At 54.2% G+C, this 12,813-nt stretch overlaps 1 protein-coding gene across 1 annotated transcript in view; it reads left to right on the plus strand.

Moving 5' to 3' along the window:
• Window positions 1-12,813, plus strand: part of Col7a1 (collagen, type VII, alpha 1) — a 50,678-nt gene that overhangs the window by 27,955 nt on the left and 9,910 nt on the right. Inside the window, exons 65-107 of the mRNA XM_013028239.1 lie at window positions 1,621-1,656; window positions 1,746-1,781; window positions 1,889-1,984; window positions 2,070-2,105; window positions 2,394-2,429; window positions 2,540-2,587; window positions 2,891-2,926; window positions 3,076-3,198; window positions 3,290-3,490; window positions 3,590-3,625; window positions 3,706-3,759; window positions 3,881-3,949; window positions 4,023-4,067; window positions 4,172-4,234; window positions 4,435-4,479; window positions 5,284-5,319; window positions 5,430-5,465; window positions 5,615-5,659; window positions 6,082-6,114; window positions 6,195-6,257; window positions 6,395-6,430; window positions 6,513-6,593; window positions 6,734-6,802; window positions 6,973-7,008; window positions 7,100-7,141; window positions 7,281-7,325; window positions 7,417-7,461; window positions 8,213-8,248; window positions 8,334-8,393; window positions 8,530-8,637; window positions 9,101-9,172; window positions 9,295-9,330; window positions 9,444-9,503; window positions 9,596-9,640; window positions 9,860-9,895; window positions 10,241-10,276; window positions 10,347-10,403; window positions 10,544-10,615; window positions 11,013-11,084; window positions 11,299-11,334; window positions 11,558-11,638; window positions 11,849-11,902; window positions 11,988-12,041. Coding sequence (XP_012883693.1) covers window positions 1,621-1,656; window positions 1,746-1,781; window positions 1,889-1,984; window positions 2,070-2,105; window positions 2,394-2,429; window positions 2,540-2,587; window positions 2,891-2,926; window positions 3,076-3,198; window positions 3,290-3,490; window positions 3,590-3,625; window positions 3,706-3,759; window positions 3,881-3,949; window positions 4,023-4,067; window positions 4,172-4,234; window positions 4,435-4,479; window positions 5,284-5,319; window positions 5,430-5,465; window positions 5,615-5,659; window positions 6,082-6,114; window positions 6,195-6,257; window positions 6,395-6,430; window positions 6,513-6,593; window positions 6,734-6,802; window positions 6,973-7,008; window positions 7,100-7,141; window positions 7,281-7,325; window positions 7,417-7,461; window positions 8,213-8,248; window positions 8,334-8,393; window positions 8,530-8,637; window positions 9,101-9,172; window positions 9,295-9,330; window positions 9,444-9,503; window positions 9,596-9,640; window positions 9,860-9,895; window positions 10,241-10,276; window positions 10,347-10,403; window positions 10,544-10,615; window positions 11,013-11,084; window positions 11,299-11,334; window positions 11,558-11,638; window positions 11,849-11,902; window positions 11,988-12,041 — 2,442 coding nt within the window. The remainder of the gene's footprint in view (window positions 1-1,620; window positions 1,657-1,745; window positions 1,782-1,888; window positions 1,985-2,069; window positions 2,106-2,393; window positions 2,430-2,539; window positions 2,588-2,890; window positions 2,927-3,075; window positions 3,199-3,289; window positions 3,491-3,589; window positions 3,626-3,705; window positions 3,760-3,880; window positions 3,950-4,022; window positions 4,068-4,171; window positions 4,235-4,434; window positions 4,480-5,283; window positions 5,320-5,429; window positions 5,466-5,614; window positions 5,660-6,081; window positions 6,115-6,194; window positions 6,258-6,394; window positions 6,431-6,512; window positions 6,594-6,733; window positions 6,803-6,972; window positions 7,009-7,099; window positions 7,142-7,280; window positions 7,326-7,416; window positions 7,462-8,212; window positions 8,249-8,333; window positions 8,394-8,529; window positions 8,638-9,100; window positions 9,173-9,294; window positions 9,331-9,443; window positions 9,504-9,595; window positions 9,641-9,859; window positions 9,896-10,240; window positions 10,277-10,346; window positions 10,404-10,543; window positions 10,616-11,012; window positions 11,085-11,298; window positions 11,335-11,557; window positions 11,639-11,848; window positions 11,903-11,987; window positions 12,042-12,813) is intronic.

The following is a 12,813-nucleotide window of genomic DNA, read 5'->3' on the forward strand; positions in this document are numbered from 1 at the left end:
AACTCTGGGCCTGGGTGCTGTCCCTCAGCTCTTCAGCTCAAGGCGAGTGCTCTACCACTTGAGCTACAGCGCCACTTCTGGTTTTCTGGTGGTTTTTATTGGAGATAGGAGTCTCACGGTCTCTCCTGCCCGGGCTTGGCTTTGAACCGCGATCCTCAGATCTCAGCCTCCTGAGTAGCTAGGATTACAGGGGTGAGCCACCAGCGCCCGGCTTTCAGGGTTTTCTTTTTTGTGGTTCATGGGAGATAAGACTCTCACAGACTTTTCTACCCAGGCTGACTTCTAACTACAATCCTCAGATCTCAGCCTCCTGAGTAGCTAGGATTACAGGCATCAGCCATGAGCGCCCAACACTACCATATGCATTTATATCCATAGTTACCTACCCACATATGACTATGCACATTGAAACACATTCAAGACTTGCAGGAAAAATAAAGCCAGGCACATATAGGCACTGTGACCTGGGCATGCTTGTTTAAAACCCATGCTCAGGGCTGGGAATGTGGCTTAGTGGTAGAGTGCTCACCTAAGATGCATGTAGCCCCAAGTTCAATTCCTCAGCACCACACACACACACAAAGCTAGAAGTGGCACTGTGGCTCAAGTGGTAGAGTGCTAGCTTTGAGCAAAAAAAAGCTCAGGGAGGGCTGGGAAGGTGGCTCAGTGGTAGAGCGTTTGCCTTGCATTCATGAGGCCCTGAGTTCGATTCCTCAGCACCACATAAGCTAAAAGAAAAAAGCCGGAAGTGACACTGTGGCTCAAGTGGTAGAGTGCTAGCCTTGAGCTGAAGAGCTGAAGGACAGCGCCCAGGCCCAGAGTTCAAGCTCCATGACCGGACCCCCCAAAAAAGAGAGAAATGATTAAGCAAATAGTGATATAGCCATACAGTGGAATATAATTTGGTCATTAAAACAAACTATAAAAAATAAAAAAAATAAAAAAGCTCAGGGACAGCACCAGGCCTTAAGTTCAAGCCCCAAGACCGGCAACCCTCCCACCCCCCAAAAATGCTCATTACTAGCCTAGGATGTGCAGACAGGCTGACACATAGTTACCTTCCCAGACCCACACAAGTTCAAAAGCTAAGACACACCAGGCGCCGGTGGCTTATGCCTGCAATCCTAGCTACTCAGGAGGCTGAGATCTGAGGATCATGGTTCAAAGCCAGCCCAGGCAGGGAAGTCTGTGAGACTCTTATCTCCAATAAACCACTAGAAAACTGGTAGTGGCACTGTGTGTCAAGTGGTAGAGAACTAGCCTTGAGCTGAAGAGCTGAGGGACAGCACTCAGGCCCAGAGTTCAAGCCCCACGACTGACCAATAAAAAAAAAAAAAAAAAGCTAAGGCACACAGCTGCGCACATTTATATATACCATCCCAAAGACACATGAATTTGGAATCAGATCTAGAGAACCAGAGGTAGGCAGGGCTTGTGCAGGTATATGTGGAGGTGAGCAGGCCCATGTAGGCACACTAGCAGACATGCAAATAGCTCATGCAGAGCCATGGAACTCTAAAGCACAGATCTTTGATCATAGTCATCCAAAATCTATCAAGACAATATCTTACAGCCAGACACCAATAACCTTTTGAGATGATACAAGTCCTCTGCCCACAGGGAGAGCCTGGAGACCCCGGAGAAGATGGGAGAAAGGTAAAATCCCCTCCCCTGGGAACTATTCTTGGCCTTGGCTTAGGCTGTGTCTTTTTTTTTTTTTTAAAAAAAGCCTTTGTCTTCCTTAGGGAGAGAAGGGAGATCCAGGTGCCCCTGGGAGAGAAGTGAGTGGCCAGAATTTTTTGACCCCCAAACTTGACCCTATGAGTTGACTGCATTCTTTCCTGGGTCTCTGGGGATGCCAACCTGATGCCTACCACATCCTCCACAGGGTCACGAAGGCCCCAAAGGAGAGCGTGGAGGGCCCGGTAGCCCTGGACTCCAGGGCCCTCCGGGTGTCCCGGGACAGGTTGGCCCTCCCGGCCAGGTGAGTGGCCAGAGTAGTTCCAATCGGAAGATACAGTGGGGTACCATAATCCTGTGTGACCCTTTTCCCTTCTGTCCTATCTCAGGGCTTTCCCGGCGTCCCAGGAAACATAGGTCCCAAGGTAAGTGTGTAAATATTAGATGAGGGGGTATGGTAGATAAAGGTCTGTGGATACTTTTTCCTCTGATTCTTTTTTTTTTTTTGTCTAGTCCTGGGGCTTGAACTCAGGGCCTGGACACTGTCCCTGAGCTTTTTTTGCTCAAGGTTAGAACTCTACCATTTGAGTCACAGCACTGCTTCCGGTCTTTTCTGTGTATATGTGGTACTAAGGACTCCAGCCTGGGGCTTCATGCATGCTAGGCAAGCACTCTACCTTCCCAGTCCTTCTCTGATTATTCTTTGCCTTCAGGGTGACCGTGGCGAGACTGGATCCAAAGGGGAACAGGTGAGGCCTCCCATCTTTTATACATATCCAGGTTGCTATAGTAACCCCTTGTGTTACCCACCCCCCACCTCCTCAACTGGGTCTTGTGGCCCATCATTTGATCTTTCCAGGGCCTTCGTGGGGAACGCGGTCTTAGAGGAGAACCTGGGAGCGTGGCGGTGAGCCAGCCCTGGTCCTTCATGGGAATCTGCATGTCCCTAGGAGCTACCTGTCCAGCCCATTCCCCTCCCACGGGCTCCTCTGTGCCCCATTCCTTGTCCCACTGGGATTCCCCTCGAGCCTTACTCACAGGAACCTGAGTATGTATGGGGGGGCATGCTGGGGAGGCTGCTAGCGGCCTCAACCCCAACTTCAGCAGAGGGCCAAGGAAGGTGCTGGACAAGAGGGTGTGAATGAAGTCTGTTTCTGGGAGGCAGGGGCTTTTTTTCATGGGCACCCATTCACTATCCTTGTATCCCCAGAATGTAGAACGGTGGCTGGAAACAGTTGGCATCAAGGTGAGTTATTGAAGTTGCTGGGGTGAGGAGCAGATAGGGGCTCCGTGGGGGGAGGGGAAGCAACTGGCACCCAAAAGGCCCCCCCCCCCACCTCCCCGGAGGAGTACGTGACTAGAATCCCGTTCCTCTGTCCTCTCACTACTCGTCAGGCCTCTGCTCTGAGGGAGATCGTGGAGACCTGGGATGAGAGTTCTGGAAGTTTCCTGCCTGTACCCGAACGACATCGTGGTCCCAAGGGAAACCCAGGCGAGCCGGGTCTGCCAGGCAAAGATGTGAGTGAGTGGGCTGTTTGGCCTGTGGAGGGCGGGATTATTCAGCCCCCTGGCATTCATTCCACTCATCCATTCGTTCTGCTTTCTTCAGGGCTCCATTGGTTTTCCTGGTGAACGGGGGCTGAAGGGCGATCAGGGAGCCCCTGGCCCCCAGGGGCCTCCTGGCCTGGCTTTCGGAGAGAGGGGACCCCCAGGACCTCCTGGCCTTGCTGGGGAACCCGGAAAGCCTGGCATTCCTGGGCTCCCTGGCCAGGCTGGGACTACAGGAGAGGCAGGAAGGCCAGGAGAAAGGGTGAGTCTGAGAGGCTGACTGGAAGGGCCGGGGACGTGGGGTCCGGAAGTGGGACATCCATGGTGGAGACCTCACCCTGACCTCTCCGTTGGATTTCAGGGAGAACGAGGAGAGAAGGGAGAACGAGGAGAACAGGTGAGCCGGGTGAGTCTCCACAAGGCGGGAGCCGATCGGAAACCATGCGCACACAAGCCACCAGATTTTCTTTTCTGCAGGGCAGAGATGGCCTTCCTGGCCCCCCGGGTCTACCTGGTCCTCCTGGCCCCAAGGTAATCATGGGGGGGGCTGTCTACCTTTAGCTCATGCCCTAGAAATTCCATGACCTTCGTGACCTACAACCATGCCCTCCGTGCCTCTCTGACGCTCTCACCCATGACCTTGTGCTCACAGGTGGCCACGGATGAGGCAGATCCTGGACTCTTGGGAAAGCAAGGACCCCCTGGACCCAAGGGTGCGAAGGTCAGTGTAGGATTGGCCTGTGGACCACACCCTTCCATGTCACTAGGGCCTGATTGACATCTAATCCATTCAGGGGGATCCCGGCAGCGATGGTGACCAAGGCTCCAAAGGAGACAGGGTGAGGTCCCCATCCCACTGTTTCTCGTCCTCTGTGGGGGCTACTAGAGAGTGGGGCACACTTGACAGGAATCAGGGGCTCAGGATGGGACATTGTGCTTGCAGGGCATGCCGGGCATCAAGGGAGACCAAGGCGAGCCTGGACAGAGAGGTCTCCACGGCAGCCCGGTGAGTCCTTGCCCCCCTGTGCCATGCACAGGTGAGAAGATGGCTCTTACACGGGTTCTTCTCTGCTCAGGGCTGAAGCTGGCACTGCCTGGGACCCTCCAGGGCCTGCCTTCAGCTGTCTAGAGTCGTGGTTGGTGGATGGAGAAGTTGGGGTTGGGGTTGGTATAAAGGCAGGATGGTCTTAGATCTGTTCTCTATAGGGCTTACCAGGAGAACGTGGTATAGCTGGGCCTGAAGGGAAACAGGTGAGTGGGGACACAAGTCTGGGATTGTGTGTGTGTGTGTGTGTGTGTGTGTGTGTGTGTGTGTGTAGTCTTTTTTGTTGTTGTTGTTGTCAGTCCTGGGGCTTGAACTCTGGGCTTGGGCACTGGCCCTCCCCTCTTCAGCTCAAGGTGAGCGCTCTACCACTTGAGCCACAGCACCACTTCCAGGGTTTTTTTTAGTGATTTATTGGAGATAAGAGTCACAGACTTTCCTGCCTGAGCTGGCTTTGAATCATGATCCTCAGATCTCAGCCTCCTGAATAGCTAGGATGACAAGCATGAGCCACTGGTGCCTGGCTGTCTTTGGTCTTTGTATGAGCATGTGTGTGTGTGTCTGGTCTTTGTGAGTACATGTATGTGAGCATGTCTATCTTTGTTCTTTGTGTGTGGATGTGCATGAGCATATGCATGTATCTTTCTTCGGTCTTTGTGTGTACATTTGTGTAGGTGTGTGAGCATGTGTGTGTCTGTCTTTGGTCTTTGTGTGTGTGTTTCTTAGGGTACTGATTCTGTACCTCCCTGCACAGGTGTGGACCCAGTACATAATACATAATGCCTGATAGGGGTTTACTCTTGTGTGTGTGTGTGTGTGTGTGTGCGTGTGTGTGCGCACGCGCATGCACACGTATGTATGTGGGTGCAGACCCCTATGTGGGGACAGTCTACAGATACAGGGTGATCTGGACCTGGGACATTGGGAATGTGGAAAAGGCACAGGTTCCCAGAATGTGGTAACAAGCCCAAGCACAGTCTAGATCAAGGGTCATCAATCATTTCTCTATGCAGGGTCTGCAGGGCCCGAGGGGCGCCCCCGGCCCAGCGGTGAGTACCCAAGCACCCTTGCTTCGCCCAAGCCCAGCCTTTGTCCAGCCTTACTGAGCGATTCCCCCATGGGGTGAGACTCGCTCCTTTCATCAGACTGTCCCCAACAGGGTGGCCATGGAGACCCTGGACCGCCGGGTGCCCCAGTGAGTGATGGGGAAACATTTCCTGGTGGGGGTACGGGAAGGGTAGAATGGGCATGGGTCACTGCTGATGAACTGAGCCTTGTTCATGTGAATCCCTGGGCTCAAACAGATCATGCCAACTTTTATCCCCTGCTGCTACTTTTCTCTAGGGTCTTGCCGGTCCTGCAGGACCCCAGGGACCTTCTGGCTTGAAGGTGGGTATGGGCACACGTGGGAGGGGAGGTGTACGTGAGCAGCGATGGAGGTGGCTCCTTTTTCTTTTCTTTTTTTCTTTTTTTTTGCGATCATGGGGTTTGAACTCAGGACTCGGGCACCATCTTTGATCCTTTTTTCTCAAGGCTAGTGCTTTACCACATTGAGCCATGGTACCACTTCCAGTTTTCTGATGGCTCATTGGAGATAGTCTCATGGCCTTTTCTGGCTGGCTTTGAACCGTGATCCTCAGATCTCAGCTTTCTGAGTACCTAGGGTGCCAGGTGTGAGCCACCAGCACCTGGCTGGGGTGGGCTCCTTTGACCCCTGTCCACAGCCAGGGTAACATCTGCCCACTTGTGGAATGGAAACTCAGGCACCCATCTATGTGGGCTTTGCTCATACAGTTCTGGGTTCTTTGCAGGGGGAGCCTGGAGAGACGGGACCCCCAGGCCGGGTGAGTAGCTTGGCAAGTGGGGAAGGGTCGCAGAGAAATGGGTAGGGGCTCACACCGCCCTGCACTCATTCTGCTTCCAGGGCCTTCCTGGACCTACTGGAGCTGTGGGACTTCCTGGTCCCCCCGGCCCCTCAGGCCTCGTGGTAAGTTGCTGTGTCCCCATCAATGATGCCATATTCCCAGTCTGCACCCCTCTGCCCCCCCCAACCAGGTTCCCCATGCTCCCCATGTCCTCCTTTGTCCTGGCCTGGCGTCACCCTCACATCTTTTCCATCTTCAGGGTCCTCAGGGGTCACCAGGTTTGCCTGGACAAGTGGTAAGTTTGGACAATCTGACCTGGGCTCCAGAGGGGTCAAAGGTCAGCCAGGCCGTTCCTTCCCTGAGCTCTCTCCTCTTAGGGGGAGACTGGGAAGCCAGGAGCCCCAGGTCGCGATGGGACCAGTGGAAAGGATGGAGACAGAGGAAGCCCCGGGGTGCCGGTAACACGTTCTGGGGGACGCTTGTAGCGTCTGGAGACGAGAAGTGGGCGGCTGGGGACAAGATGGCAGATTTGAGAAGTGGGTGGCTGGGGACAAGATGGTGGAATGGCTCTTGAGCGCCTCACGTTACCCTGCCACAGGGATCTCCAGGTCTACCAGGCCCCGTTGGACCTAAAGGAGAACCTGGACCCATAGGGGCCCCTGGACAGGTGACCTTTGACCTTTGACTCTTAACCCCCCCCCCCGCCCCAGCCTGCTGGAACCAAAAGGATAGGAAAGATTACATTACATAAGTGGGGTAGGAAAAGGAACGGTTTGCTCCTGACGCAGCCCGCCCAGCCTGTTTCTACATCCCATCTAAAATAACCCCATTTCACAGGCAGTGGTTGGGCTTCCTGGAGCAAAAGGAGAGAAGGTAAGTAAATGCAGAGGCCTGGGAGGAGAGGCCAAGAATTGGTGGGGGAGAGGGGGACCAAGGAATCCCATTGCGCCCTCTTCCTGCTCAGGGAGCCCCGGGAGACCTTGCTGGAGACCTACTGGGGGAGCCGGTGAGTGTGACCCCCTGCGTCACCCACACTCATGACCCTCCATTTACCTCCTTGGACCCCAGCCTCTCACCTCTCCCTCCTTGATTGTCTGTCTGTCTGTGACTGATGCCTCTGTTGCCTCCCTCCCGTGCATCTATAGGGGGCCAAAGGAGACCGGGGACTGCCAGGGCCAAGGGGCGAGAAGGTGAGTGTGCCGACCCCACTGAGGTGTGAGCACTGAGCAGAGAGGAGGAGGCTTGAGAAGCCAGATGCCCTCATTGATGCCTTCTCTACAGGGTGAAGCTGGCCGGGCAGGAGAGCCAGGAGACCCTGGGGAAGACGTGAGTCTGAGGCCCGGCCAGGTCCAAGCTTGGCTTGACAACTTCGATTGTTTACCAGGCCACTGGTGGTTCACACCTGTCATCCCAGCCACTCAGGTGGCTGAGATCTGAGGATCATAGTTCAAAGCCAGCCCGGCAGGAAAGTCCAGGAGACCTATCTCCGATAAACCACCTGAAAACTGGAAGTGGCCCTGTAGCTCAAAGCAGTAAATCACTAGTCTTGAGCAAAAAAGCACAGGGACAGAGTCCTGGCCCTGAGTTCAAGCCCCATGACAGACCAAAAAAAAAAAAAAAAGGATAAAAGAAAAGAAAAGAAAGGCTGGGAAGGTGGCTCCATGATAGAGTGCTTACCTCCCATGCATGAGGACCTAGGTTCGAGTCTGCAGCACCACATAAGCAGAAAAAGCTGGAAGTGGCACTGTGGCTCAAGTGGTAGAGCTTGCCTTGAGCTGAAGAGCTGAGGGACAGCACCCAGAGTTAAGGCCCTACAACCAACCAAAAAAAAAAAAAACAGAAAAGAAAAGAAATGTGATTGTGGGCAAAATAAACCCATTCACATCTGAACCCCTGCCTTTGGCTACCTGTTCCCACATATCTGGATCCCTATACCTGTGTTCACCCTTAAACTACCATGAATCACTGGTCACATGGAAACTTTTCCTTAGTCTATGCCCTCAAAACCCAGGAGTCATGTCTTTCTGAGTCCCTTGTTTATTATCCTACCCTCTTAAATGCTATTTATTTATTTTAGGGTCAAAAAGGGGCTCCCGGACTTAAAGGTCACAAGGTACATTGAACTGGAAGGTTCCTTACTGAGGTTCTGGGTCTGAGACTCTGTGACCCTGATAAGACCCCCCCTTTTGCCTTTAAAGGGTGACCCAGGAGTTGGGATCCAAGGTCCCCCTGGATTATCTGGTCCTCCAGGTATGAAGGTGAGTCTTAGTCCTATTACCAGTGGGGAGAGCTGTGGGGAGGGCAGCCTCTGGTGACGGGAAGAAGAGGGAATTCTGGGACGAGTCTTGGGAAGGACTTCTAATAGTGGCTGCTCCTTGCATTTTTTTATTTCAGGGAGACCCAGGCCCTCCGGGCCCTCCGGGAGCTCCTGGTATTGTCGGCTTCCCTGGTCAGACAGGTCCTCGAGGAGAAACGGGCCAGCCGGGCCCTGTTGGCGAGCGGGTAAGGGGCTGAAAATGGCATATGGGAACTTGGTGGGATAGCGCCCAGGCCCAGAGTTCAAGCCTAATGACTAAGAACTGAATCTGAGCTGGGCTGGTGGTGGCTCACGCCTATCAGCCTAACTTCCTCAGGAAGCTGAGTTCTAAGGATTGTGGTTCAAAATCAGGCTGGGCAGGAAAGTCCATGAGACTTCTATCTCCAATAAACCACCAGAAAACTGGAAGTGGCGCTGTGGCTCAAGTGGTAAAGTGCTCACCTTGAGCTGAAGAGCCCAGGCCAGTGCCCAGGCCCAGAGTTCAAGCCCTACAGCCAACAATAATAACAAACAAACAAAAAAACCAGACCTGAATGTGGTTGTAGGGGAGGAGGAAGGGACTCAGGCCTTGCCTCAGTCTTGGGGAAGAAGAGGAGATAGAGGCTCCCCAAGGAACTCTCTGCCTCCTTCATCTTGTTTTTCCCATAGGGCCTGGCAGGCCCTCCGGGGAGAGAAGGCCCCCCAGGTTCTTTGGGGCCACCTGGACCACCAGGATCAGTGGTGAGTAGAGGCACCCGATGTCTGTGAGTCTGTCCACATGAGGAATGATGGTGGGAACTAGGGTCAGGCTGTGGGGCTGCTTGTATGGGGTTCAAGGGTCCTCAGTTTGTTCTGATCCACAGGGAGCCCCTGGGGCCTCTGGACTCAAAGGAGACAAGGTAAGATGGACCAGGGTTGGCCTTCTTCTCCCGTGCCCCTGTCATGCCCTCCCATGACCCTCTGTCCCCAACCCAGTCCCCTTACTGATCCCCGATGTGCTGTTGATCTTCAGGGAGACCCCGGAGTGGGGCTGCCTGGGCCCCGAGGGGAGCGTGGAGAGCCAGGCATCCGGGTACGTACACCCAAGCCACCTCTGGAGAGCCTTACAATAGCTCTCGCCTTGGATCGCCAGGCTGAATCGGGGAACCTAATCTCACTCTCTAGGGTGAAGATGGCCACCCAGGACAAGAAGGACCCCGCGGACTCACGGTGGGTCACACCGTGTGGTGTGAAGTCAATCCCCTTCTTGTCCCCTTTGGGCCCTTAGAATTCTCTATAGTGTGCCCCAGAACTTGTGTTCTTGTCTGCTCTGGCCTCCCCCACACACACCCCGTTCTCCCCTCTCTCTTTCTTCCCCTGCCCACTTTGCTGTCTTCTCACTAGGCTCTCCCAAGCTCCCATAGCTCACAATCATCTTCTTTCACACAGGGGCCACCCGGCAGCCGGGGTGATCGAGGGGAGAAGGTAAGAAGGTGGGAGAATGGGCTTTGAAATGAACAGCAGTGGGGATGGATCTTATAACTCTAAAGTGGGTGCAGTGGCTCACATCTGTAATCCTAGCTACTCAGCAGGCTGAGATCTGAGGATTGTGGTTTGAAGCCAGCCCGGGCAGAAAAGTCTTATCTCCAGTAAACCACCTGAAAATTGGAAGTGGTGCTGTGGCTCAAGTGGTAGAGCGCTAGCCTTGAGCACAAAGAGGTTCAGGGACAGCACCCAGGCTCTGAGTTCAAGCCCCAAAGTGTTAAAAAAAATAAAAAAGAAGTAAGGTGGCTCCAGCTTGGATGAGACTCATACTCTTCTTCCCACCAGGGTGATGCTGGCGTGGCAGGGCTGAAGGGTGACAAGGTGAGTATGGCTGTTGGGTAGAAGGAGACTGGGACGTTCCCGACTCCTTTGACGGCTCCCTGCTCCTCAGGGTGACTCGGCTGTGATCGTGGGGCCTCCGGGAATTCCGGGTGCCAAAGGGGACACGGTGAGTGAGTCAAATTCCTATGCGAACTGCGTTTCCCTCCAGTGGTAGGCAGGTCTTCTGTGGACCCTGACCAGCCCCCCCCAAGCCCCAGAAGTTAGGGGCCTCCGGCCTCTGACTTCAACTTCCAACCCCCGACTCAGGGTGAACGAGGACCTCGGGGCATAGATGGTGACAAAGGATCTCGGGGTGATGTCGGGGACCCTGGTGACAAGGTACGAGGTGACAAGGGAAGAGGGTGGGGTGCTCTATGTGCTACATACCCCGACTCGCTAGGGGTCAGAGGGAAGGCTGGAAAAATGGGGGCTTTCATGAGGACTCTCCGGCCTGGAGATGAGGACAGGAGGGGAATCTCTGTGAGGATCTGTGGGGTTTTAGGGGTGCTCCACATGAAGTTAGGGGCCCAGCATAAGAAAAGGGAAGAGTCTGGCGATCCCCCAGTGAGCTATGAGCTGTTTTTCCGTGCATCATGACCCCAGTTCAACTCCACTGTTCCACATCCCCTGGGGACAGGAAGTGGATGTGACATACAAGCTCCGCCCCCACCTGGCTGGTTCCCGCCCTACTAGCCTGGTCAGGGTCCTGACAGTCCCTCTCCCATCATTCCCCCAGGGCGCCAAAGGAGAACCTGGCAACAAGGGCTGGGCTGGACCAGTGGGAGCGCGTGGATTCATGGGACCCAAGGCAAGCCCGACCCCAGACAGACACTCACGTCTGTCTGTTCCTGGGTGTGTGTTGGTTAGACCCTGGAGAGTTCAAGGTCCCTCAGTGTTGGCCACAGAGATCCCGTGTGCAACCTGTCCCCGATCACGGGGTCACCTAGGGGGTGCTCATGCAGGTAGGCCAGCATGGAGCAGTCACATTGAAGGATTTCCCCACTAACTTGTGTTTCCCACAGGGGGAGCCTGGTGCTACAGGAATCCCTGGTGACCCGGTAAGATGCCTCCATCCCCCCGGTGGTCCTGCCCATGTAACCTTTGACCTTATGGCCCCCCAAAGGCTCATGGTATTTTCCTGTGGCCATAGGGCCATCTCCATAGGAATGCCCCTAATGATGTCCACCACCTATAGTGGCCTCGACCCCATGGCCAACCCTGCCCTTCTTGGGCCTCTAGTCTTCCATGATGATTGTCCGCCATTGACCTCTTTCCTCCCAGGGAGCCCCAGGAAAGGACGGAGCCCCCGGTTTCCGAGGAGACAAAGGAGACCCTGGCTTCATGGGTCCCCGGGGCTTCAAGGTGGGGAAGGGACCGGGTTTGTTCATTTGTTGTTGTTTGTCTGCTCAGGAAGACCTGGTCTGGGAAGGGAAGGGATCTGGGGCTAGGTGTGAGGTATCTGGGGGTGAAGGTGGGATGCTAGGTCAGATCAGAGGGTTGGTTTTAGGCACAAGGGCTCGTGAAAGTAAGGTGTTTGGAAGTTAATTTCTCCCCATTTTTTTTCTCCCTCAGGGTGAGCGGGGAGTAAAGGGAGCCTGCGGCCTTGATGGAGAAAAGGGAGACAAGGTACAGATAGAGAAAAAGGAGACAAGGAGCTATGGGGACTCTGAGGCCCGAAACCCATGGCTAACTTTCAACTTGATGTTCACAGGGAGAAGCTGGTCTCCCGGGCCGGCCTGGGCTGGCAGGACGGAAAGGAGAGTTGGTGAGTGAGGGGCACGCATAGGATAAAAGGGTAGCTGGCTGCTGGTGGTACACACCTGTAATCCCAGCGACTCCAGAGGCTGAGATTTGAGGATGGCAGTTCAAAGCCAGCCTGGGCAGGAAAGTCTGTGAGACTCTCATCTCCAGTGAACCACCAGAAAACCAGAAGTGGAACTGTGGCTCGAAGTGGTAGTGTGCTAGCCTTGAACAGAAGAGTTCAGGGTCAGTGCCCAGGCTCTGAGTTCAAGCCTCAAGACTGACAAAAAAGAGCCAGGTGCTGGTGGCTCATGCCTATAATCCTAGCTACACAGGAGGCTGAGATCTGAGGATCACGGTTCCAAGCCAGCCCTGGCAGGAAAGTCCATGAGACTCCTATCTCCAACAAGCCACCAGAAAACTGGAAGTGGTGCTGTGGCTTAAATGGTAGAGCTCTTGCTTTGAGCTGAAGAGCTGAGGGACAGTGCCTAGGCCCAGAGTTCAAGCCCCAGGACCAACAACAACAACAAAAAAATCAAAACAAAACAAAAAGACTGACCAAAAAAAAAAAAGAATACAAAAAGAAAGAAAGAAGGGGGTATGGGCTGGGAATGTGGCTTAGTGGTAGAGTGCTTGCCTAGTATATATGAAGCCCTGGGTTGGATTCCTCAGTACCACACCAACAGAAAAAGCCAGAAGTGGCACTGTTGCTCATGTGGTAGAGTGCTAGCCTTCAGCAAAAAAAGCTCAGGGACAGTGCTTAGGCTCTGAGTTCAAGCCCCCGGACTGGCCAAAAA

Source organism: Dipodomys ordii, unplaced genomic scaffold (genome assembly GCF_000151885.1).
Source record: "Dipodomys ordii isolate 6190 unplaced genomic scaffold, Dord_2.0 Scaffold107, whole genome shotgun sequence".
Lineage (NCBI taxonomy): Eukaryota > Metazoa > Chordata > Mammalia > Rodentia > Heteromyidae > Dipodomys > Dipodomys ordii.